Below are 25178 nucleotides of genomic sequence, written 5' to 3'. Positions count from 1 at the left end.
GGATAATCAAAGGGCTTGAATAGCAAGAACCCGTAAGAATTATGTCTTAAATAGTAAAGGAGAAAAGTGGCACCAAAGAAAAGACATTCTTGCTGGGGTGAAGCACTTTGGTGTGTGCTTGTTACTTCTAGTTATAATCTCATAATGCATCCAGGGCCAGTAGCTTAACATTGGTTACAGTGAAGTCCAGTTGGTGTTGCTTGATAATTTATTGTCATACTCACTACATACCCTAACCAATCAAAAGGTGAAAAAGCGGATGGGTGGGTGATTGGCTGGCTGAGTGATTCATTAATTCATTTAATAAGTTTTCCCAGGCACATTGCCCTAGCTGCCATGAAGGACAAAAAAAAACAAACAAAAAAAAGAATAAGATATACTTTCACCAAATGACCCAACAATCCCACTACTGGGTATATATATACCTAGAGAAAACCATAATTTAAAAAAACGCATGCACCCCAGTGTTCATAGCAGCACTGTTTACAATAGCTAGGACATGGAAGCAAGCTAAATGTCCATCAACAGAGGAATGGATAAAGAAGATGTGGTGCATATATAAATGGAATATTACTTAGTCATAAAAAGGAATGAAATTGGGTCATTTGTAGAGATGTGGATGGACCTAGAGAGTGTCATACAGAGTGAAGTAAGTCAGAAAGAGAAAAGCAAATAACGTATAATAAGGCATATGTGAAGAATCTAGAAAAATGGCATAGGTGATCTTATTTGCAAAGCAGAAGTAGAGACATAGACGTAGAGAACAAATGTATGGATACCAAGGGAGAAAGGGGTGGGGAGGCAGGAATTGGGAGACTGGGATTGACAAATATACATTACTGATGCTATGTATAAAATAGACAACTGATGGGAACATACTGTATAGCACAGGGAACTCTACCTTATGCACTGTGGTAACCTAAATGGGAGGGAAGTCCAAAAGGGAGGGGATATCTGTATATGTGGCTGATTCATTTTGTTGTGCAGTGGAGGCTAACAGAATATTGTAAAGCAGCCATACTCCAATAAAAATTAATTTTAAAAAAAGAATAAGATATAGTTTCATCACTCAGAGAGGAGATTAAAAACTATTAATGCTAGGCAGAATGAGTAAGTGTTTTTATACAGATAAAAATAATTGTGTTATTGGAATTTCATGCCATGTTATTCAACATGACTTGTACTTAAGGAAATTATTAAAACAAAACTTGCTTTATAGCATCTATATCGCCTTTTCTATATCTGTGTTGTTTGAACAGTTTAATACTGATGACTTTAAGTAGAGTTTTTTTGTTTTAATTGTTTTTGTCTCGTATCTAACAGGAAAATTTGGTGAACGTGGAGAAATAGGAAAAACTAGGGGCTCCTAAGTACCTTAGGGAGTATGGTACTCCCTAAGGAGTACATGGTGGTGAAGCACACTTGTACATTGCTAATAATGATTGCTCCCAGTAGCATACATGTGGGTTAAAGGTGTAAACCTGTGCTTCAGTAATTTGGGTTTCTCATGCAGTATTGGGACTGAAGTATTTTTGTTCTAGATTTGGTTTGAGGGGTAGTAGAAATGTCTGTATCCCATATAGCCAACTTCTCTTGATTCTAGACCTTTCACTTATTTTCTAAGTAATTCCTTTAAAAATTGATTTTGAGATAAGAAACATCATTCTTTTTGGTAGTCAAACTGGAAATATCAGGGGTAAGCTAAGAGAACAAATTGTTGGTGTTTTTAATTTTAACATTGTCATTTTGGGCAATTCACATAACTGTTCTGTACCTGAATTTTACTTTTGTTAAAGTACTACCTCCTGGGCTTCCCTGGTGGCACAGTGGTTGAGAATTTGCCTGCTAATGCAGGGGACACAGGTTCGAGCCGTGGTCTGGGAAGATCCCACATGCCACGGAGCAACTATGCCCGAGAGCCACAACTACTGAGCCTGCGCGTCTGGAGCCTGTGCTCCTCAACAAGAGAGGCCACGATAGTGAGAGGCCCGTGCACCGCGATGAAGTGGCCCCCGCTTGCCACAACTAGAGAAAACCCTCGCACAGAAATGAAGACCCAACACAGCCCTAAATAAATAGATAGATAGATAAATAAATAAATAAAGTACTACCTCCTAAAGTTTTTATAAGGTTAAAAATAAATGTTCTTATCTAAACACCTAGGAGGTATTGTGTGAATTCAAAGTCCATTTCTTAGTACAAACTATCTTGTAGTAGTTGGGAGTGGAGATTCACATCCAGATTACTTACATATGAACCTTAGCTTTGCCGTTTATTAGCTATGAACTCCTTGGACAGGTTTACCCCTGGGTGACTTAGTTTCCTCAACTACTAAATGGGGATAATAAATGGTATCCTTCTTATAGCCTTGTTGTAAGAATTAGACAAAACAAAACACTTAGAATAATCCCTGGCATTATAATACATGATCGATTAATGTTAGCTATTATTATCTGTAGAGAATGGGGAGAAGGAATGCATAGGAAGTTGAACTTAATTTACCTTTTCTAAGCTTTAGCTTTCTTTTTCATCAGATCTTTTGTTAGAGATGTTCATATGTAACAGTAAATCATTTTGAGTTTAGTATTATTTTCTTTATGTTTTGATTTTTTTGATGGAAACTTTTACCATTTAATGAAATAATCAGAAACCAGAAAACAGGAATGAAGGGGAGAAGAAGCAATCAGCTTTGAGTGATTAAAAACTTGTGGTGCTACTTTAGTCCTCCTGTTTCTCTTAGAAACTAGAAGAAAAGTAGAGCTATTTTTTTAAATCTGTTTTTTATAAGTCTAAAAGCAACAGTAATTAAAAGATTATGTCACTGTAAGCATCTATGGAAGTGAATTTGTAGTAACATGTAACCCATAGCTAAGTTAGCAAGATAATCTCAATTATATCTGTCTTTTTCTTTCCTGTTTGTCATGAAACTGTTCAGTGATTTATTATAATATGTTCAGTACCTACAGGCCTGGCATGTTTCCCAAAACAAATACTCCATAACCTGAAAGGGACACTTAACAAGCTAAACTAGTGAAAGATCTTACTTTCCCTTTGCCTCCCTCCATTTAAAAAAATATTTATTGAATGCCTTCTGTGTGCTGAGAAGTATGTTACTAGCTGAGGATATAAAGACAATCTGTTCAAAGAATGTAGGAGAGACAAATAAGTTAAGTAGATAATTTTAACAAAAGTGATTTATACCCCTGTATGTAGAGGTATATACAGGGTGACTTCAGAGTACCGAAGGGGTGCATAATTCAGTCTTAAGTATAGAAAGGTAGATGTTCAAGGAGCGATTCCTAGAGGAAGTGAAACATAAACTGAATTTTGAAGGAGTGGGAGTTAGCCAGGTTAAAGAATGGAGGGAGAGGACATTTTAGGCAGCTAGAAGAGCAGATGCATAGATAGATAGACCTGGGAAAATATATCATCGTTTAAGAATTCCAAGTGGTTTGGAATAGGACTTAAAAGACAGCAGGCATGGGAGAGTGGTGAGAGAAAAGGTTAGACAGAAAGATAGGCATTAGTGCAGCAACATGGATGGACCTAGAGATTGTCATACTGAGTGAAGTAATACACACAGAGAAAGACAAATATTTGATATCACTTATATGTGGAATCTAAAAAAATGGTACAAATGAACTTATTTACAAAACAGAAATAGAGTCACAGATGTAGAAAACAAACTTATGGTTACCAAGAGGGAAGCGGGGGGAGGGATAAATTGGGAGATTGGGATTGACATACACACACTGCTGTATATAAAATAACTAATAAGAACCTGCTGTATAACACTGGGAACTCTACTCAATACTCTGTAATGGCCTGTATGGGAAAAGAATCTAAAAAAGAGTGGATATATGTATAACTGATTCACTTTGCTGTATACCTGAAACTAACGCAACATTGTAAATCAACTATACTCCAGTAAAAATTAAACAGAAGAAAGAAAGATAGACATTGGGCCAGGTCTTGAAGGATTTTTAATAAGCTATGAAGAACCCTGTCAGATTTGTGTTTTTGTAAAGGTCATGGTGGTACCACTGTTGAGAATAGATCAGAAAGGGCAAAACTGGAGTCAGGTAAGAAGGAAATTATTACTGTCCCAAACACACATAAAAGGATGTCACATTTGAAAGCTGTGATCCACAAATAAATTCTGTCAGACTGGGATTTATAAATAGAAGACTTTTTGTCCCAAGTGAATAAATCCCAGAAGAATCATTTTAGCCCTTTATCTTTTTTTTCTTTTCATTCACTACAAATCAACACAACAAACTTGGTTGTCAGCAATTTGGATTTTAGGATAGGTGGTATTCTGAAGGCTCTTGCTGCCTAGGCCTGGGAACAAGATGAGAATGGGTAAAGTGTTTAATAGCTAATTGGATCCTGTTTGATTTGGGGCTTTTTCAACAAAGGAACTTATTTTTAGGCTGAAAAAACAGTAATCAGATTTGCATCTTGGATGGTTTTATTTGGTGACTACATTTTTATAGACCTGGTAGCACTAATAAAGATTAGCTTTTCAGAAAGGTTAAACTAGGATTGGGCTCATTGCTTTAACATAGACAGATGAGCAAAGGGACAGGTTGTTCATATTTTCTCTGACCTCATACATTGTTTTCCTAAAGTGTTAAGGTGTTTCACTGTTACTTTTTAAATTTTATTTTACAAGATTTAGAAGCAAAGGTATGTATAATCCAAAACACTATTTCTCTTTGAATTTAGAAATTATATACATAGCCTTTCTTTTCTCCTGTACCTCACCTCCTAGGTTCTGTGGTTGTGAAAGTTTGAGAATTTTGAGGGAAGAGAATGGTATAAAAGAGATGGATATTTCTTACATGGAAAACAAAGAATAAAGTACATTTGAATTACTGGCTGGAACAAGTTTGATAGAAACACCATTCATTTATATGGTCATCCTTGGTTCTTTTGTAGAATTACTGTTGACTCACAGTGTAACCAGGTGTTCATTACTCAGAATTTTTATTTAGTAGAAGATGAAGTCTGTATTCTCCTGCACGTGTACCAGAAAAGAATGTTTAAGGAGATTTCTTTTTAGAAATTTCTGAATAACTTTTACAAATGTTATAGCTATCATCAGACTTATTGTATTTCCACTGGATATGTGGCTGAGTGTTGGTAGTATTTGGATTTCTTTCTCACTGTCTGAAAGTGAAACTGAGAACCAAATGAGTTAGAAAGAGTTATGAAAGAGAGAAGGAAGGAGAGACGTGGCAGTGACTAGTAGTCATCTCTGAGTCATCAGCAATGAATGCCACTTTACTGGAGAACATTCAGTGTTTCAAAACCCTGTGATGGGCAGCTCCTTGATTTCTGACTGGTTAGTTTCTACACATCATTGATACCTCCAGGTTCCTTAGTAGACAGAGGCCACTTGGGACTTAGTTTTCATGAATATCATGTGGTTTTATTAAATATTTTTTTCTTTAAGATTAAGATTTCTCAATCACTTTCATTGTAACTACATGAAAAAATACTATTTGGGGTAGATAGAATATTAAATGGATGGCCAGTAAGATGGAGGTTGTTAATTTTCAATTGGTAACAAATGGATATAATTCTCAGTAGATCTTTAAATTGAAATAAAACCATCCTTCCCTGAGCTTTGAGTTGTTATTAATAGTCAAAGACTTTACTTGAGTGTTACTAGGAAAAGAAACAGTAATTCAACTGTTAAAGTAAGAGTATCAAAGATTGTGAGTATAAATAGTTTGTGACTGAATAAAAGGAAACTTTTCTTTTTAACTGTCAATGTTCCTTCGGAGTATACTGCCTAATATACTGCCTATAATATACACTAATAGTATAGTTAGTGTTTAGTCATTGGTGCCATGGAAAATAGATACCACGTGCTGATGAAATACTCTGTTTTGCATTGTTACTGGAAGACTTGTAAGTGTACTTTAAAAATACTTTGGGTTTGGCCTGTCTGATAGAACTTTGTGCAGTGATGGAAATGGTCTAGATCTGCATCGTGCAGTGTGGTGGCCATGTGTGAAATGTGGCTAGTACAACTGAGAAACTGAATTGCAAATTGTGTTTAATATAAATGTATTAAATATTAATATAGATATAAATAATCATACGTAACTAGTGACCACAGTATTAGACAGCACATCTTTAAATATTTGAGAACTGAGCAGCCCGTTTGATAACCCTTACTTCACTGACCAGTCATTAAAATATACTATAGTTGTAATTAATATTTACACTTAGTACGTTAATTGAGGAATGTGTTGTTTATTTCAGGTCTTCGTTTATATGTCATCTTCCCAATGATGCCCTTCTGCTTGCACAGTTTATAATTTAGCACCCTCTTTCTCAGCCCATTGTATTCCCTTTCCCTGAATAATTTTTTTTCTATAGCACTTATCACCGTCTAACATACTAGAAAGAAGGCATAGATTTTTCCCTCTTTGTATCCAGTCAGTGTTTCCAACACCTAGAACAGTAACTGATACTTCAGAGGTGCTCAGGACATTTTTTGTGGAATGAATAAATGAGGATTGTGGTTTCCCAATAATAATACCCCAATTCATTAAGCACTTATTTTGCATGCTATGGCAAGCATTGAGTTGGATTAGCTATATAAAGTGCACCATGGCCACTGTTCTCTTCTGTAATAAAACATTTCTTGGAACCATTATTTGAAACAGAACACTGAATTAGCTGTCATCAGTTTGACTCTGCTGTAGAATTTCAGAACCTGAAGGGAGCTTGGCAATAATTTGATTCAGGTGCCTGATGTCACATAGTGGATTAAAGTTTGATAAATGTCATTTGTATCCTCTTCTCATTTCCCTTTTTCCCTCATCCACACAACCTGTGAATCTTTTTGCTCAGTTTTTTTCCACTTCTTCTCATCTCCATTCAGCTAGTTCTTTTTTCTTAATTAGGATTTTTAAAAATTAATTAATTAATTTATTTTTGGCTGCGTTGGGTCTTCGTTGCGGTGCATGGGCTTCTCATTGCCATGGCTTCTCTTGTTGCAGAACACAGGCTTTAGGTGTGCAGGCTTCAATAGTTGTGGTGTGCGGGCTCAGTAGTTGTTGCTTGCAGACTCTAGAGCGCAGGCTCAGTAGTGGTGCACGGGCTTAGTTGCTCCGCAGCATGTGGGATATTCCTGGACCAGGGCTCGAACCCGTGTGCCCTGCGTTGGCAGGAGGATTCTTAACCACTGAGCCACCAGGGAAGTACCCATTCAGCTAATTCTCATTTTCATCTACGCCTACCTTTTCCACTGACTCTACTGTACTCTGAGGAACTACCTAATCCCTTAACCCAACCAGAAAGAAATGTTTCATCTTTCTTAACTGAAACTTTCCTGCTTACTATAATTTTTATAACTACCTCCTCAGTTCTAGAAACATCTCCTGACCACTAGGGCATCCTTAAGAATTTATTGTCTTCAAAACAAAAACTTTAAGAGAAAGCAAAAAGAATTTCTGTAGCTCCAATTTCCTAGCCTGAGGTCTCTTATTCCATGGATCTGAAAGCAGTCCTGCTGGCATAATTTCAGTTTCTTTCTCCCATAAACACAGTCCAACATACTGTAGGCTTGTAAACATATACATTACTTCATGCCTGCCATATGTATAGCCACTGTGATGTAAAGGCATAGCAGAACCTCCCCATTTTTTCCTAAGGAATGGTGATACTTAAATGTAAGCATTCGGTGGAGGGGGGGAGTCATTTATATGAAGAATCTAAGTGGGGTGAGAAGGATCCAAATATATTAAGCGCTTTCAGTCATCAGACTATAATTTAGAGATTTCTCTTATTTGATCCTCACAAAAACTCTGAGTAATTATCTCTATCTCATATAAGTTAAGTAATTGTTCAGCGTCACCTAATCAGCAAATGGAAAAGCTGAAATTTTACATAGTTATGTATATGTAACTCCAAAGCCTCGAAAGCTTTCCTCCGTTGGTAAGCCATGCTTCCTTCTGGAAGTGGGGGTAGGCAGGGGACAAGAGTTACAGTATTTGATGTAGAATAGGTGGTGCGTGTGTTCATTTTTTGCCTCCAATGAGCCAACCACAGAAAGAAACCAGTGTCATTGGGAGTAAGAGGGATGAGTATCTGGTGGTACCAGTGGCTCCCCCTTAACTTTAATCTCTGTCTTTCAGCCTGTTCTTCCAGCTAGTTCACATGGAGTAGAAGTGCTTTCTGCTGAGGATCTTGAGCCTAGCAGTCGTGATTATATGAGGGTTTATGTAAACATTCACCTGACACATTTGTCTTCTTTGAAAGTTATTACGACTTGCAAAGCAGTAAATTCTCAAAAACCATCATAAGCGTGCCATTTTTTCACACAGAATTGAGAGTTTCACAGTAGTTCTCAAGATTGTTTGGAATGATAAACTAGTCTATGGTCTTGACATTTCTTCCAGCCTTCGTCTGTGGCACTTTTTGCCTTAACTGTCTTTTGCTACCAGATTCTGTGAGCAAAGCTTAAAGTTGAGGAATGCTGTTTCTTCCCTTGTCCTCAAGGTTAATAAATACTTTTTGCATGTCCACCGTGCACTGAGTCGTGCCAGGCACTGAGGGCTTAAGTGTAGGCACATCATGGTTCCTGCCCAGCAGAGAAGTCATGCAGTTTAGGGTGATACATCCGGCACCATCAGTCATGAGCAGCTCTTTACCTCTCCAGTCTTATCTCTTGCTGCCCTTACCTTTTTCTCACCTCTGTTATTCCTTCTATGACTGACTCTCTCAGATTTTAGAAGTCACTTAATTCAAGATATTTTCTCTCATCTCTCAGGAGAAAGCTAGATGCCCCCAGCCCCATCAATATGTGTTTGTGTAGCACCTAGGTACTTATCATGCTCTATTGTTGATCCTACTTATTTGAACTGCAATCACCTTAAGGACAAAAACTATTCTTTTTAGTTCCAGAGCATTGCTGGGCACATAATCAGTGATCAGGAAATCTTTGTCTGAATTCTGCTTGAGTGACTAAGAAAAGACTCTTAATAGTGGAAGCAACATTTGAGCCAATTCTTAAAGGATGGGTAGGAGTTCCCTAGATGGATCTGGGAAAGAAATTCCAGGCCAAGGGAGTGGTTTGTACAAATAGATGAGACAATGAAGAGTTTACAAGTGACTAGCAAGGCTTTCTAATTTCCACATGGAATATGAGACAGAGGTTATTAATTGTAGGATTTTATCTCCTATTCAGAGCCAGCCAGACTAGATTAGAGTTAGATGGTGGAATAAAGAATAGAAAGCTGCTCCCACCCTCAATTATATATAAAGAAGTTGAAAATTAGTCTTTTACTTGAATATGTATCCGTGTGACCTGTTAATAATTTCTGTTGGTCAGCCTTTCCAAGAGGAAAGTGACTTTCTTCCCAACCTCTCACTAGACCTCACCTCCTTGAGACATCTCAAACTTAAAGTGGTATGCTGAATTAAGCTGAGGGAGATGTAATTGAAATAGCGAAGAGTTTACTCTCCTAGGTAAGCCAATTTATATAGGTACCTCAGCATAAAATTACATTTAAATGGAAGCATTGTACTTTTGTGATTGATCTTGTAAACTGTTTATTGACAATATAAAGCATGTTCTCACGTTAGTGTCTGATGTGCTGGCCAACAAAAAGTTTTGGAATTGTAAGTGTCACTAAAGGTTTTGAATGTTCAGCAGTGTTTGTTTAGAAACAGTTCTTCGATAAAATGAGACTGCTTGGGGGCTTCAATTGCTATCTAAATCTAAGCTGTAACTTAGATTCCTTTGCATATTAAACTTTATAAGGCCTTTTTTGCTCTTTCCCTAAATAAAATAGGAAGAGATTCACAAATTTTAATCTGTTACTTGCCCCATTCCTTGAGGCAATAAGCTGTGGAAGAAAAGTACTCTAAAAAGAGAGTATCTTATTAGGTGACACTTAAGAGAGAGTTGTCTACTTCTTATAAAGTTGAAGTGAGAATTACCTTTGCATTTCTAAAATAATACATGGAAAACTAGAATGAACACAAGGCCTTATTGTTAAATTTTAAAGCCATTAGTAGGCCAATACTTTCCCCTCTCCCTGCTTGTCTGCTTTTGTCAGCACAAAGTAAATATTGATTGTTAAAATGAAACTGAAACATGCTGGTTAGGGAACATGTGTTGGTTTGGTCCATAGGTGACAGAATTAGAATCTCTGAGAGATTTGTCATTGTTGTAGAGTGTGGACTTCCCTGGGAAATGAATATATCTTTAGGAAATAAATATTTCCTTGGCCATTTATACAAGAGCCAAAGTGAGTCCTGGAGTTAGAATCAGGAGTCTTGGGTTTTAGTCCTGTCTCTGAGCAAAGCATTTAACCTCTTGAACCCTCAATTTCCTACTTCCATAAAGAATAGGAGATTGAGCCAAATGATCACTAAGAATCCTTTTTCTAATCTTTGAGTTTATTGCTGCTTTCAAATACCCAAGATCAGCAGTGAGCCAAGTCAAGTTGGACATTTAAATTTGGCAGGTAGTAAACAGCAGCCATATGAGGATCCTTAAATCTATCTGTTCTACTCTTGTATAATTCTGTCAACATGAACTAGATTCTGTAATACTGTTTCTGGGCTCTGTGTGTGTGTGTGTGTATGTGTATGTGTGTTTAATGTGCCTGGTTTGAACTAATTCATGATAATACACACATCTGGGCTGTTCCATCTGTTTAATGTTTCTGTGCACCAACCTGATTGTGTTCACACTTCCTCCTTGGCCTGCTTCTTCCAGTTTGCTCTCTGGATTCATGGTACAGAAATGTCATCCTCTTCCGTTTCTGACTAACCTCCTTGTAATGACTGGGTTTTCTGCCATGTACCATTGTCTGGCTGCCCCTGACCTGCCCTCTCCTTTTTTGACTTGTTTTTTTTTTTTTACTATAACAGCTGTGATAGGTATTGCTTGCATTTATTGAGAGCTTTCCATGTGCCAGGCACATTACAAAGTGCTTTATTTCTGTTCATGTCATTTAATGCCTTGTACTGGTAAGTATTGTTATGCCCACTTTACAAATGAGGAAACTGAGGCTCAGGGAGGTGAAATAACTTGCCTAGTGTTAACAGCTAGTAATAGATCTGGAATTAAAATTTTAGTCTGCCTCCAAAGCTCATCTTCTTAAACAATATGCTGTATTGTCTGCATGATGATGATAACTACAATATGCTGAGCACCTACTAGGTGCTGGGCAATGCATTTGCCACCTTTTGCTTCCCCATTTTACAGTAGTGGGTGGTGCTCTTGCACATGATCTGCTTTTAGGCTAATAAATGTAAGGGCCAGCTTAGAAGGAATTTGACATTCTTAGATTGGCGCATTCTTTTAATGGAAAATTCCGCTGTTTTTTTCCTTTTATCCTTTCCTATTTTAATGGTCAATATCATAATTTTTTTTACTATTACCAATACTAACAACTGAGTTTTGCCCAAGTGTACACTTTTTTTTCCTTACTGATGCCTTAGCATTGTCGTTTTCTTATTCCTTACCTTTGCTACTTTTTTAATAAAAAGCAGATAATAGAGATAAGGTAATGGGGAAAGAGGAGCAGGTGCTAAGGAAAGGCAAAGGAAAAATCCAGATACTAGAAATCTTTCCGAAATCTCAGTTTGGAGAACAAAGTTTTAAACTAAAAGCTCAGTTTTAGGGGTAGCTGTCATTTGTTAATGGAATATTAGGGCTTTGACAAACACAGGATTTAACCTCAGTAGCCTTATTCTCATCTGATAATAGGGTAAGTAATATATTCTTCACAACGCCTGTTTATTTGTGGTGATAATTAAAGGACATAGACAGTATAAAACTCCTTAATACAGTGCTCAGAATTGTTAGTTCCCCCTTTACCTTCAGATGTTAAATTCATCAAGCTATATCCTTAATATTTATGTATATGACTGTATATAAATTAGTTATATCTGAATAAAAAAAAATCAGCATGCAGGCTGGCCCTTCCATTGCTGCATGTGGTTAGCTGATACTGCCTATGTATTATATGCAGCACATAGGGCTACTCCCTATAGTTTTGTATTCCTCAAGATCATTATTGAACTTCAGCAGAAAGAGAAATATTGCATAATACCTTAAAAATATTCATTTCTAGTTTACTATTTTAGTAAGCAAAATTTTCAGAAATATTTCTTTTTATTTTTAGAAAAGGTATAATTAATTCTAAAATATTGTTCCTAATGTTATTAATTCCCAATACACAGATCTTATTCTGCTCTGAGTATGCCACTCACAGGTACGAAATACAGTTTTAGAGCAAGCAGTGAAATGTCAGCATGGTCTGATTTTGAGGTAAGCCTGTATCTAAAATGTACCTTTGAATGGACTTCTGCTCCCATCAGCTTGGTTACGCATAACCCCGATGTTTTTTGTGTGATTAAATTTACAAATTCTTTGGTAGACTCTTGAGCAGCCTCCCTTTCTTCGTGACTGTGAGTCTGGAAAGTTGTAACCCAGCTCAGTGTCAGAAAAAGTAGGTGTGGACTTTGAGGGCTGTGCCGCTCAGCAGCTAGAATGTGGTTGGCAGTCTCCTCCCCTTCCTGCACTTGAGCTCTTCACAGTGTGCACTCTGGAATGACAGGCATTCCTATGTGAAGAGAGCCAGCGTGAAGACATATTTGTGAGAAACACCAGTGCCTTGTCCGGGTTACAGGGAAACAGAAACTCCTGCAGATTAACTGACTTCCTGCCATTTCCTGATGTCTGGCGGTGACACTGAGAGAGGAGTGCATGTCCCCTCCTTACGTGGATTTATCGTTTAAGAAAAGTTCGCTTTGGTCCGGGACAATTTGTTGTTGTGAGACACATGAGACAACATAATCATGGGGCAAGCTGACATCTCCAGACCGGTAAATCCAGATGGAGTTGGTGAGTAATAGAAGGCAAAGAAACAAAATCTTGACAGAGGCAAGGCAGATCTGTAGGTGAAGTTGACTATTTTATAGGAATTTGAATGTGAGGATTTTGATGTTTTTAACTTTGGGATGTTTATTACTTTGTGAAGAATAAATGAAAAATAAGTTAATTTTTCATTCAGTTATATTAATTTACCACTCATAGTTGTGTTTTACTGGATCCTTTTGGACTTTTTAAAGACAATATTGCTAGTAAACCATCTGTTAATTTCTTGCCCTTGCAGAAGATAAGTGCTACAGGAACTCATGTTTAGAAATCAGTGGTGTTTTACTGCTCTTTTGCAGGACTTGGGCAGCTGATATATATGTGTGGTATAGAATTAGAATTGTTGACTTCTATAAACAGGACCTGTTTTGTTTTGTTTTGTTTTGTTTTGTTGGCTGCAGCATGCGGGATCTTAGTTCCCCCGACCAGTTCCACCAGGCCCCCTGAAGTGAAGCACAGAGTCCTAACCACTGGACCACCAGGGAATTCCCGACAGGACCATTTTTGAGATTTGACTTAATTTTTTAGACTCAGTTATACATTTTCCAAATAAGTCTCAGGCTTTTTCCATTGTGCTCGTGTTTCCGTTTCTCATAAGGCAATACTTGGTATAAACATTGCTGAAGGCAGTGCTTTGCGTTTGAAGTGTTATTGTCTCAGAGATAGCTGGAGACGAGGCTGATAAGTGTAGCCAGAGTTTCAAAGCATATAAGTGAAATGGAAGTCCACTGTCACTAAAAGACTCATTTTCCCAACCTTGTGGGGTTTTGTATAAAATGAAGATAGAAAGGTGGGAAAGATAGATTTAAGTGTATGCTCATTAAAGGCTTCCTAAATATAAACAAAGTGGGGAAAAGCCTGTGAATCATTCCTTGACATTATACTTTTTTTTTTTTAAGATTCATACCTTCTCATACCTTCTCTTTGATTTATGAAGCAGCAGAAAACATGTTCAGTCCCAGGGTGCTTTTTTTTTCCCCCAGAAATGAAAAATGTTAGTGACTTTAAAGAAAACCATAAAGTGTGGGAACACAGGAACACGCCCAAATGTGTCTCATGATTTAATGTAATTTCATTTCTAAAGGTATGTTTTCCCCTGAGAACTTTCCAGATGAAATTCCTACAAAGTACTTTTCATATTTTATTGAAACTGAAGCACATGGATCGCAAAGTGAGTCATTCAGCCACAGAATTTTAGGACTGAAATCAGAACTTGACTTACTTTACTTTGATCACCAGGGCTGGGTCCATATCAATTCAGTAGCTCAGTTGTTTTGTTTTGTTTTTATTCCCTTAATGAAATCGTTCTCATTGGGTTGGCCGAAAAATTCATACGATGTTAACGGAAAAACCCAAATGAACTTTTTGTCCAACCCAGTGGCTAGAAAAGGGTATAGAGGAAAATTAAAAGGACCCTCTGGGGCCTCTACTCAGCTTGAGATGAAATTAAAAACAGAGTTGTATCCCACCCCACCCCTCTCTCTATGCCTACATTCCCTTATGATGGCATTTTGCTTGTTTGCTCCCAGAGGTAACCACTCTCCTGAATTTGGTAAATTCCCTTTTGGGCCACTAAATTCTCCTGTGGTTTCTACTACAAAGGTGGTTCTCTGTTAACAAGTCAGGATGTAAATCATGCTAGGCATTTATCTATGAGATGGAAATGAAAGGTCTTTGAAAAGCAAGAAATGGGTAAGCAGGTACAGCGTACTAATGAGTGGTAATATTTATGAAGAATGCCCATTTAACATCTATAAACTAGACAAAAAATTTCATCTCAACAGATAAAGTTTCAGATTTTTTCTGCCTATTAAAAAAAAGTAGGGCTCATCATTCATCAATTTTTCCTTCTACCAATAATCCTAATAAAAGTCCTGTGAAGAGGGGAGTTCCCTGGTGGCCTAGTGGTTAGGATTCTGGGCTTCCACTGCCACGTCGCAGGTTCAATCCCTGGTCTGGGAACTGAGATCCCGCAAGCCGTGCAGCGTGGCCAAAAAAAGGATTTACTGAGATAAAACTTTCAAATAATACTTTGTAGTTCTCAATCAACATAAAAAGCTGTTTCTGTGTTCACTAGAATCCTTTACTATGTATCATATTAAAACAAACAGCTAAAAAAAAAAACAGCTGATTTAGCACATGTCCTTAAATTAGGCACAAGACCAAAGATATTTATTTATTTATTTAGCTGAGCCGGGTCTTAGTTGCGGCACACGGGATCTTTAGTTGCAGCATGCGAACCCTTAGTTGCAGCATGCATGTGGGATCAAGTTCCCTGACCAGGGATCGAACCCAGCCCCCTACATTGGGAGCATGGAGTCTTAGCCACTGGACCACCAGGGAAGTACCAAGAATTTTAGTGAATTCTACCCAACCATTTAAGCTGGAACTTTCCTTCTCTCTCTAACTTTCCATTCCCTCTCTCTAGCTCTTTTTTTTTTCCCCATCATATACCTTTCACTCAATAATTAGCCTTTTTTTTCCCCACTTTTCCTTTGTATAAGAATATATTGCTTTAAAAGATGTCATATTGTAATACGGGAATTCCCGATCCCCAGGCCGCATACCAGTATCCCCTCATTCATATTACTGCCTGAACCATCCCCCACGCACCCCCCCATCCATGGAAAAATTGCCTTCCACGAAACTGGTCCCTGGTGGCAAAAAGGTTGGGGACCACTGTTGTAATATTTCCTCTTTCCTTCATTCCTTTTCCATCAGTATTCGATTCATTTTACTCTGAAATTTGTTGTTACGTGTTCTCCCACGTGAGAATAGGAGTGGTTTTGGGAAAGGTGCTTTAGAAATAATTTTGTTATTTGGAGGCAAAGTTAGTAAGGAGATTGCTGGATGAATAAATTTTAATATAGCTATAGAACAATATTAACATAGAAATAAATAATCGATGGATTTATTAAAAATAAACTTCTTCATGAGACTTGAAAGAAGAACACTTGGCATTATTTGGTCACCAGAATTATCAGAGACATTTCTCATACCTATCTAGATCTAAAAATAAATGCTTCTGAGAAAGGAGGAACAGGTATACTTTCTTCATGTAATCCAGGAATCAAGAGAAAGTGTTAGGGGTCTGTCATGTACTCCTTAAAGGATTTTCTGTTGAATACCAATCAAAAATTATTATTCCCTCTTTCTGCTTCAGTAGATTTTCTGAATGGCCTATTGTCACAACAGTATATTCCCTCTTTCTACTTGCAGGTTAATTTTGATAGGTTTAAAGTTTTTTTCCATGAGACAATATATTTTCTGGCACCTCACCTTAAAACCTTTCTCTCAACTTAGAACTTTTATCAAAAAAGTATACATATCAAATTGCCAGAGTAAAGCAGCATCACTTCTTGACGCAGTTACGGTCAAAGATCTCTTTTCCCAGAGTTGGAACCTCAGACCTACTTGTACCTGCAGGTACAGAGAGAGACCTTCTCCCTGGCTATCTTCTTGAGTGCTTTGCCCAGTTCTATTTCCCAAAGGTCAGAACTATGCAGTATTTCCAAGGGAAGTTATGGGCCTGCCCTAGACAAAGCCTGCTTTGTTCATTAGTGGCAGGTTTTGCTTTCTGTAATTTTGTTGTTTTCTAAAACAGTTTTTTAAATTCAATAATAATCCTCTTTCAGAAGGCAAAAATGAGTATAAGTACAATAGTGTAAGTACCATAAATTAGTGTTCTCCATTTACAGAATTCTGATGCTGTTAAAATGATTATATAAAAGCAAGATCTGTTTCAAGCTAGATGGGCATAAAAGATAATTAAACAGAACCATTAGATTATAAAAGTAATTGGCCACAATATATTTAAGTCAAACCATTATGCCATATACCTTAAACTTAAAAAAAAAAGATAATTGGTACCTCTTGATAATGGAGTATGTATCTCGTTGCACAAAGCTATGTATTTTTAAGTTTCGGACAATAACTGATTATTAAAAGTTTTGGGGGTAAAATGAGAGAATTTTATACACTTTAAATCTACACATTTTTTAAGACCCGACAAGGTATAAGAAATAGGTGTGGAACTAAGACATTCCCAGTAATTTTGTTGCTTATTACTAAGCCTAGTGAAGGGGAGTGGGTAGTGAAGGCTATCTTGAAAACTAAGTTATCTGTCAACTACAATTGCCTGTGCCTTACCTTGCCTTCCAACGTGAATGACTAATTGGTTGTAAATCAGATTCTCAAATGAACTAGGTTTACCGTTTAACCCTGTTTTATCCCTTATCTCTAGCAAGTAATGTAGGTATAACATGTATCTGTAGCAAATAGTTTATCTGAAGATGAAAAGTGCTAAGTTATTTTTTAATAATACTATACATTTATTTTAAAATCACCTCAGAAATTCACCTGGAACAACTAAACTTGAGCTAAAAAACATTGAATTAAATGTTGACCAGGAAAAAACTTAGGGTTGAAGAAAGAAACTGCTAGAACTCTGCATAATATGTGAAATAAGAAACAAGCCTCTGAAATGTGAGGTGCTAGCTACAACTTGGAGGAGGGAGTAAGTAGTTTAAACACCGGGGCATAGTTTCAGGGTACTTCTCAAACTGGAAACTCCAAACTGTAATTAGTTATCTTCCTCTCCTAACTCCACCCCCTCCAAAAAACACCAAGACCTCCAACTCTGTGAATTGCTTTCCTAGTGGCCTGCGGCTGCATGACTTCCTTGGAACACACAATCCTAAAACTATAGCCAGCATTCTACACCCTGTTTTCTGGCAAACAAAGAGAAACAAGGAGGGAAAAGCCACCTTGTTTTGGTTCTCATTGGAAAACAGAATGGGACCATGAGGACATTTTAAATTCCATACTGAGTTTAAATAGAAACAGTGGGGTATCCAAATGTGACTCCAAGCCTGTATTTCTTCTGTCAAATTGGAAATGGGGGCTTCCCTGGTGGCTCAGTGGTTAAGAATCAGCCTGCCAGTGCAGGGGACACGGGTTTGAGCCCTGGTCCATGAAGATCCCACATGCCGCGGAGCAAGGCCGTTCACCACAACTACTGAGCCTGCACTCTACAGCCCGCAAGCCACAACTACTGAGCCTGCATGCCACAACTACTGAAGCCGCGTGCCTAGAGCCTGTACTCTGCAACAAGAGAAGCCACCGCAAGGAGAAGCCCGTGCACGGCAACGAAGAGTAGCCCCCGCTTGCCGCAACTAGAGAAAGCACGCACACAGCAACAAAGACCCGGTGCAGCCAAAAATAAATAAATTAATTTTTAAAAATTGGAAATGGGAGGGGATGGTCATAAAATCAGAATTGTTGAGAACAAATATTTGGTTGATGTGCAGGTTTGCTTATGAACAGTTTCAAATTCACCTCCCTAAGCCCTTTATTTATGAGTACAGAAACAATATTTGAGGTGTAATTGTATCATTAAGAATAAAAAAGATCGGGACTTCCCTGGTGGCGCAGTGGTTGAGAGTCCACCTGCCGATGCAGGGAACACGGGTTCGTGCCCCGGACCGGCAAGATCTCACATGCCGCAGAGTGGCTGGGCCTGTGAGCCATGGCCGCTGAGCCTGCGCATCCGGAGCCTGTGCTCCGCAACGGGAGAGGCCACAACAGTGAGAGGCCCGCGTACCACCAAAATAAAATAAAATAAAATAAAATAAAATAAAAAAGATGGTTTCTCAATACCTGAGTATACTTTTTCTTGTATAATTTATTCATCCATCAGTTTTTCTTTCTATTGCAGTTTTCTAAGTGATGCAATTGAATTTTCTTAAAGTCAGACAAAAATTCACAGTAGGAAGCCTGAATAGTTTCAGTGGATCCAAGAATGCTACGGAGATTAGTGGCTTCAATTAGATCTAATCAGCCACTGCTAAAAAGAATTTATGCATACTTTAAAACCCTTTATTCCACAGCTGAAAAGTTTACACCTGGTGAATTTAGATTACCGTTAAATTTGGTCTCTAGCTCCTTTAGCACAAGATTGTACTCACGGTGAACAAGGGTGGTATTCTTAAAAGAATGTAGGACTAGAAACTGTTGCTTGGGTGATCCAAACCTACTTACTTTAACATGTGTCACTACTCCAAGAAAATGTCCTTGAATGGTTTAATTTGCTTAATACTTCAGACTATGATTTTTATGTAGGAAATAATTTTTTTTTTTTTTTTTTGGCTGCATTGGGTCTTTGTTGCTGAGCGCAGGCTTTCTCTAGTTGTGGCGAGCGAGGGCTACTCTTCGTTGCAGTGCGTGGGTGTCTCGCTGCAGTGGCTTGTCTTGTTGCGGAGCACGGGCTCTAAGCACGCGGGCTTCAGTAGTTGTGGCACGCGGGCTCAGTACCTGTGCCTCGCGGGCTCTAGAGCACAAGCTCAGTAGTTGTGGCACACGAGCTTAGTCGCTCCGCAGCATGTGAGATCTTCCTGGACCAGGGCTCGAACCCGTGTCCCCTGCATTGGCAGGTGGATTTTTAACCACTGTGCCACCAGAAAAGCCCGGAAATAATTCATTTTTATAGGAACCTAATGTTTAGAAAGAATTGCTTTCTTTTATGTACTTATATATATGCTGGACTTTATTAACTGTTACGATTTGAAAGCTCCCACTTTCAAAGTAAATTTGTTTTTATTCCAATTATAAAAGCCATACATGTTCACTGTAAAATAAAAAAACACACACACAAAAAATAGAAGAAGCTAGAAGAAGCACAGATATCCTGTAGTCCTATCATCAAATTATATTTACATTTTCGTTTAGTTCTTTGCATTCTCCTTTTTTTTTGAATTTTTGAATTTTATTTATTTTTTTATACAGCAGGTTTTTATTAGTTATCTATTTTATACATATTAGTGTATATATGTCAACCCCGATTTCCCAATTCATCCCACCACCAACACCGCTCCCCCCTGCCCGCCACTTTACCCCCTTGGTGTCCATACGTTTGTTCTCTACATCTGTGTCTCTTTTTCTGCCCTGGAAACCAGCTCATCTGTACCATTTTTCTAGGTTCCACATATATGCGTTAATATATGATATTTGTTTTTCTGACTTACTTTATTCTATATGACAGTCTGTAGATCCATCCACGTCTCTACAAATGACCCAGTTTCGTCCCTGTCTGAGTAATATTCCATTGTATATATGTACCACATCTTCTTTATCCATTCATCTGTCGATGGGCATTTAGGTTGCTTCCATGACTTGGCTATTGTAAATAGTGCTGCAATGAACATTGGAGTGCATGTGTCTTTTTGAATTATGGTTTTCTCAGGGTATATGCCCAGTAGTGGGATTGCTGGGTCATATGGTAATTCTATTTTTAGTTTTTTAAGGAACTTCCATACTGTTCTCCATAGTGGCTGTATCACTTTACATTCCAACCAACAGTGCAAGAGGGTTCCCTTTTCTCCACACCTTCTCCAGCATTTATTGTTTCTAGATTTTCTTATGATGCCCATTCTAACTGGTGTGAGGTGATGCCTCATTGTAGTTTTGATTTGCAGTTCTCTAATAATTAGTGATGTTGAGCAGCTTTCATGTGCTTCTTGGCCATCTGTATGTCATCTTTGGAGAAATGTCTATTTAGGTCTGCTCATTTTTCGATTGGGTTGTTTGTTTTGTTAATATCGAGCTGCATGAGCTTTTTATATATTTTGGAGATTGATCTTTTGTCCGTTGATTCGTTTGCAAATATTTTCTCCCATTCTGAGGGTTGTCTTTTTGTCTTGTTTGTAGTTTCCTTTGCTTTGCAAAAGATTTTAAGTTTCATTAGGTCCCATTTGTTTATTTTTGTTTCTATTTCCATAACTCTAGGAGATGGATCAAAAAAGATCTTGCTGTGATTTATGTCAAAGAGTGTTCTTCCTATGTTTTCCTCTAACAGTTTTATAATGTCCAGTCTTACGTTTAGTTCTCTAACCCATTTTGAGCTTATTTTTGTGTATGGTGTTAAGGAGTGTTCTCATTTCATTCTTTTACATGTAGCTGTCCAGTTTTCCCAGCGCCACTTATTGAAGAGATTGTCTTCACTCCATTGTATATCCTTGCCTCCTTTGTCGTAGATTAGTTGACCATAGGTACGTGGGTTTATCTCTGGGCTTTCTGTCCTGTTCCATTGATGTATTTTTCTGTTTTTGTGCCAGTACCATATTGTCTTGATTACTGTAGCTTTGTAGTGTAGTCTGAAGTCAGGGAGTCTGATTCCTCCAGCTCCGTTTTTTTCCCTCAAGGCTGCTTGGGCTATTGGGGGTCTTTTGTGTCTCCGTACAAATTTTAAGATTTTTTGTTCTAGTTCTGTAAAAGATGCCACTGGTAATTTGATAGGGATTGCATTGAATCTGTAGATTGCTTTGGGTAGTATAGTCATTTTCACAATATTGATTCTTCCAATCCAAGGACATGGTATATCTCTCCATCTGTTTCTGTCATCTTTTTTTTTTTTTTTTTTTTGCGGTATGCGGGCCTCTCACTGTTGTGGCCTCTCCCATTGCAGAGCACAGGCTCCGGACGCACAAGCTCAGTTGCCATGGCTCACGGGCCCAGCTGCTCTGCGGCATGTGGGATCCTCCCGGACCGGGACACATACCCATGTCCCCTGCATCGGCAGGTGGACTCTCAACCACTGCACCACCAGGGAAGCCCCTGTTTATGTCATCTTTGATTTCTTTCATCAGTGTCTTATAGTTTTCTGAGTGCAGGTCTTTTACCACCTTAGGTATGTTTATTCCTAGGTATTTTATTCTTTTTGTTGCAATGGTGAATGGGATTGTTTCCTTAATTTCTCTTTCTGATCTTTCGTTGTTAGTGTATAGGAATGCAAGAAATTTCTGTGTATTAATTTTGTATCCTGCAACTTTACCAAATTCATTGATTAGCTCTAGTAGCTTTCTGGCGGCATTTTTAGGATTCTCTATGTATAGTATCATGTCATCTGCAAACAGTGACAGTTTGACGACTTCTTTTCCAATTTGTATTCCTTTTATTTCTTTTTCTTCTCTGATTGCTGTGGCTAGGACTTCCGAAACTGTGTTGGATAATAGTGGCGAGAGTGGACACCCTTGTCTTGTTCCTGATCTTAGAGGAAATGCTTTCAGTTTTTCACCATTGAGAATGATGTTTGCTGTGGGTTTGTCCTTTATTATGTTGAGGTAGGTTCCCTCTGTGCCCACTCTCTGGAGAGTTCTTATCATAAATGAGTGTTGAATTTTGTCAGAAACTTTTTCAGCATCTATTGAGATGATCATATGTTATTTCTTCTTCAATTTGTTAATATGGTATATCACATTGATTGATTTGAGTATATTGAAGAATCCTTGCATCCCTGGGATAAATCCCACTTGATCATGGTGTATGATCCTTTTAATGTGTTTTTGGATTCTGTTTTCTAGTATTTTGTTGAGGATTTTTGCATCTATATTCATCAGTGATATTGGTCTGTAATTTTCTTTTTTTGTAGTATCTTTGTCTGGTTTTGGTATCAGGGTGATGGTGGTCTCATAGAATGAATTTGGGAGTGTTCTTTCTTCTGCAATTTTTTAGAAGACTTTGAGAAGGATGGGTGTTAACTCTTCTCTAAATGTTTGATGGAATTCACCTATGAAGCCATCTGGTCCTGGACTTTTGTTTGTTGGAAGATTTTTAGTCACAGTTTCAATTTCATTACTTGTGACTGGTCTGTTCATATTTTCTATTTCTTCCTTGGATCAGTCTTGGAAGGTTATACCTTTCTAAGAATTTGTCCATTTTTTCCAGGTTGTCCATTTTATTGGCATAGAGCTGCTTGTAGTAGTCTCTTAGGATGCTTTGTATTTCTGAAGTGTCCCTTGTAACTTCTCCTTTTTCATTTCTAATTTTATTGATTTGAGTCCTCTCCCTGTTTTTCTTGTTGAGTCTGGCTAAAGGTTTATCAATTTTGTTTATCTTCTCAACGAACCACCTTTTAGTTTTATTCACTTTGCTATATTGTTTTCTTTGTTTCTATTTCATTTATTTCTGCTCTGATCTTTATGATTTCTTTCCTTTTACTAACTTTGGGTTTTGTTTGTTCTTCTATCTCTAGTTCCTTTAGGTGTAAGGTTAGATTGTTTATTTGAGAGTTTTCTTGTTTCTTGAGGTAGGCTTGTATTACTATAAACTTCCCTCTTAGAACCGCTTTTGCTGCATCCCATAGGTTTTGGTTCATCGTGTTTTCGTTGTAATTTGTCTCTAGATATTTTTTGATTTCTTCAGTGATCTCTTGGTTATCTAGTAATGTATTGTTTAGCCTCCATGTGTTTACGTTTTTTTCCCTGTAATTTATTTCTGGTCTCATAGCATTGTGGTCAGAAAAGATGCTTGATATGATTTCAGTTTTCTTAAGTTTACCAAGACTTGATTCGTGACCCAAGTTGTGATCTGTCCTGGAGAATATTCTGTGTGCACTTGAGAAGAAAATGTAATCTGCTGTCTTTGGATGGAATGTCCTATAAATATCAATTAAATCTATCTGGTCTATGGTGTCATTTAAAACTTGTGTTTCCTTATTAATTTTCTGTCGAATGATCTGTCCATTGGTGTAAGTGAAGTGTTAAAGTCCCCCACTATTATTGTGTTACCGTCATTTTCTTCATTTCTAGCTGTTAGCAGTTGCCTTGTGTATTGAGGTGCTCCTATGTTGGGTGCATATATATTTATAATTATGATATCTTCTTCTTGGATTGATCCCGTGATCATTATGTTGTGTCCTTCCTTGTCTCCTGTAACATTCTTTATTTTAGAGTCTATTTTATCTGATATGAGTATTGTTACTCCAGCTTTCTTTTGATTTCCATTTGCATGGAATATCTTTTTCCATCCCCTCACTTTCAGTCTGTATGTGTCCCAAGGTCTGAAGTGCGTCTCTTGTAGACAGCATATAGATGGGTCTTGTTTTTGTATCCATTCAGCGAGCCTGTGTCTTTTGGTTGGAGCATTTAATCCATTCACGTTTAAGGTAATTATCAATATGTATGTTCCTATTACCATTTTCTTAATGTTATGGGTTTGTTTTTATAGGTCCTTTTATTCTCTTGTGTTTCCCACTTAGAGAAGTTCCTTTAGCATTTGTTGTAGAGCTGGTTTGGTGGTGCTGAATTCTCTTAGCTTTTGCTTGTCTGTAAAACTTTTGATTTCTCTGTCGATTCTGAATGATATCCTTGCTGGGTAGAGTAATCTTGGTTGTAGGTTCTTAACTTTCATCACCTTAAATATATCATACCACTCTCTTCTGGCTTATAGAGTTTCTGCTGAGAAATCAGCTGTTAACCTTATGGGAGTTCCCTTGTATGTTGTCATTTTTCCCTTGCTGCTTTTTTTTTTTTTTTACAGTACGCGGGCCTCTCACTGTTGTGGCCTCCCCCGTTGCGGAGCACAGGCTCTGGACGCGCAGGCTCAGCGGCCATGGCTCACGGGCCCAGCCGCTCCACGGCATGTGGAATCTTCCCAAACCGGGGCACGAACCAGTGTCCCCTGCATCGGCAGGCGGACTCTCAACCACTGCGCCACTAGGGAAGCCCTCCCTTGCTGCTTTTAATAATTTTTCTTTGGCTTTAATTTTTGTCAGTTTGATTACTATGTGTCTTGGCATGTTTCTCCGTGGGTTTAACGTGCCTGGGACTCTCTGCGCTTCCTGGACTTGGGTGGCTATTTCCTTTCCCATGTTAGGGAAATTTTCAGCCATAATCTCTTCACATATTTTCTCGGGTCCTTTCTCTCATCTCCTTGTGGGACACCTATAATGCGAATGTTGTTATGTTTAATATTGTCCCAGAGGTCTCTTATCTCTTAGGCTGTCTTCATTTCTTTTCATTCTTTTTTCTTTATTCTGTTCCGCAGCAGTGAATTCCACCATTCTGTCTTCCAGGTCACTTATTCTTCTGCCTCAGTTATTCTCCTATTGATTCCTTCTAGTGTATTTTTCATTTCAGTTATTGTATTGTTCATCTCTGTTTGTTTGTTCTTTAATTCTTCTAGGTCTTTGTTAAACATTTCTTGCATCTTCTTGATCTTTGACTCCATTCTTTATCCGAGGTCCTGGATCATCTTCACTATCATTACTCTGAATTCTTTTTCTGGAAAGTTGCCTATCTCCACTTCATTTAGTTGTTTTTCTGGGGTTTTATGTTGTTTCATCATCTGGTACAAAGTCCTCTGCCTTTTCATTTTGTCTAACTTTCTGTGAATATCCCATTCTCCTTTTTAATGTATATTATAGTTTAGGTAATGCAGTGCATGTAACTTCCTACTGTATTTTTTTTTTTTTTTTTTTTTTTTTTTT

The 25178-nt window shown here is 37.8% G+C and overlaps 1 protein-coding gene across 8 annotated transcripts in view; it reads left to right on the top strand.

The window, feature by feature from the left end:
* PHACTR4 (phosphatase and actin regulator 4) overlaps positions 1-25178 on the top strand; it is a 137292-nt gene that overhangs the window by 77633 nt on the left and 34481 nt on the right. The window contains exon 1 of one of the 8 annotated variants that reach the window (XM_029227642.1): positions 12159-12883. The exons of the other annotated variants lie outside the window; for them this stretch is intronic. Coding sequence (XP_029083475.1) covers positions 12838-12883 — 46 coding nt within the window. The 5' untranslated portion in view covers positions 12159-12837. Of the gene's footprint in view, positions 1-12158; positions 12884-25178 lie in introns of those variants that run through there. 8 annotated transcript variants of the gene reach the window in all.

The sequence above is a fragment of the Monodon monoceros genome, unplaced genomic scaffold (assembly GCF_005190385.1).
Source record: "Monodon monoceros isolate NGI ecotype Baffin Bay Population unplaced genomic scaffold, NGI_Narwhal_1 Super_Scaffold_18, whole genome shotgun sequence".
NCBI lineage: Eukaryota > Metazoa > Chordata > Mammalia > Artiodactyla > Monodontidae > Monodon > Monodon monoceros.
Note: the sequence above shows the minus strand (reverse complement) of the source record. Positions and strands in the feature narration are given on the sequence as shown.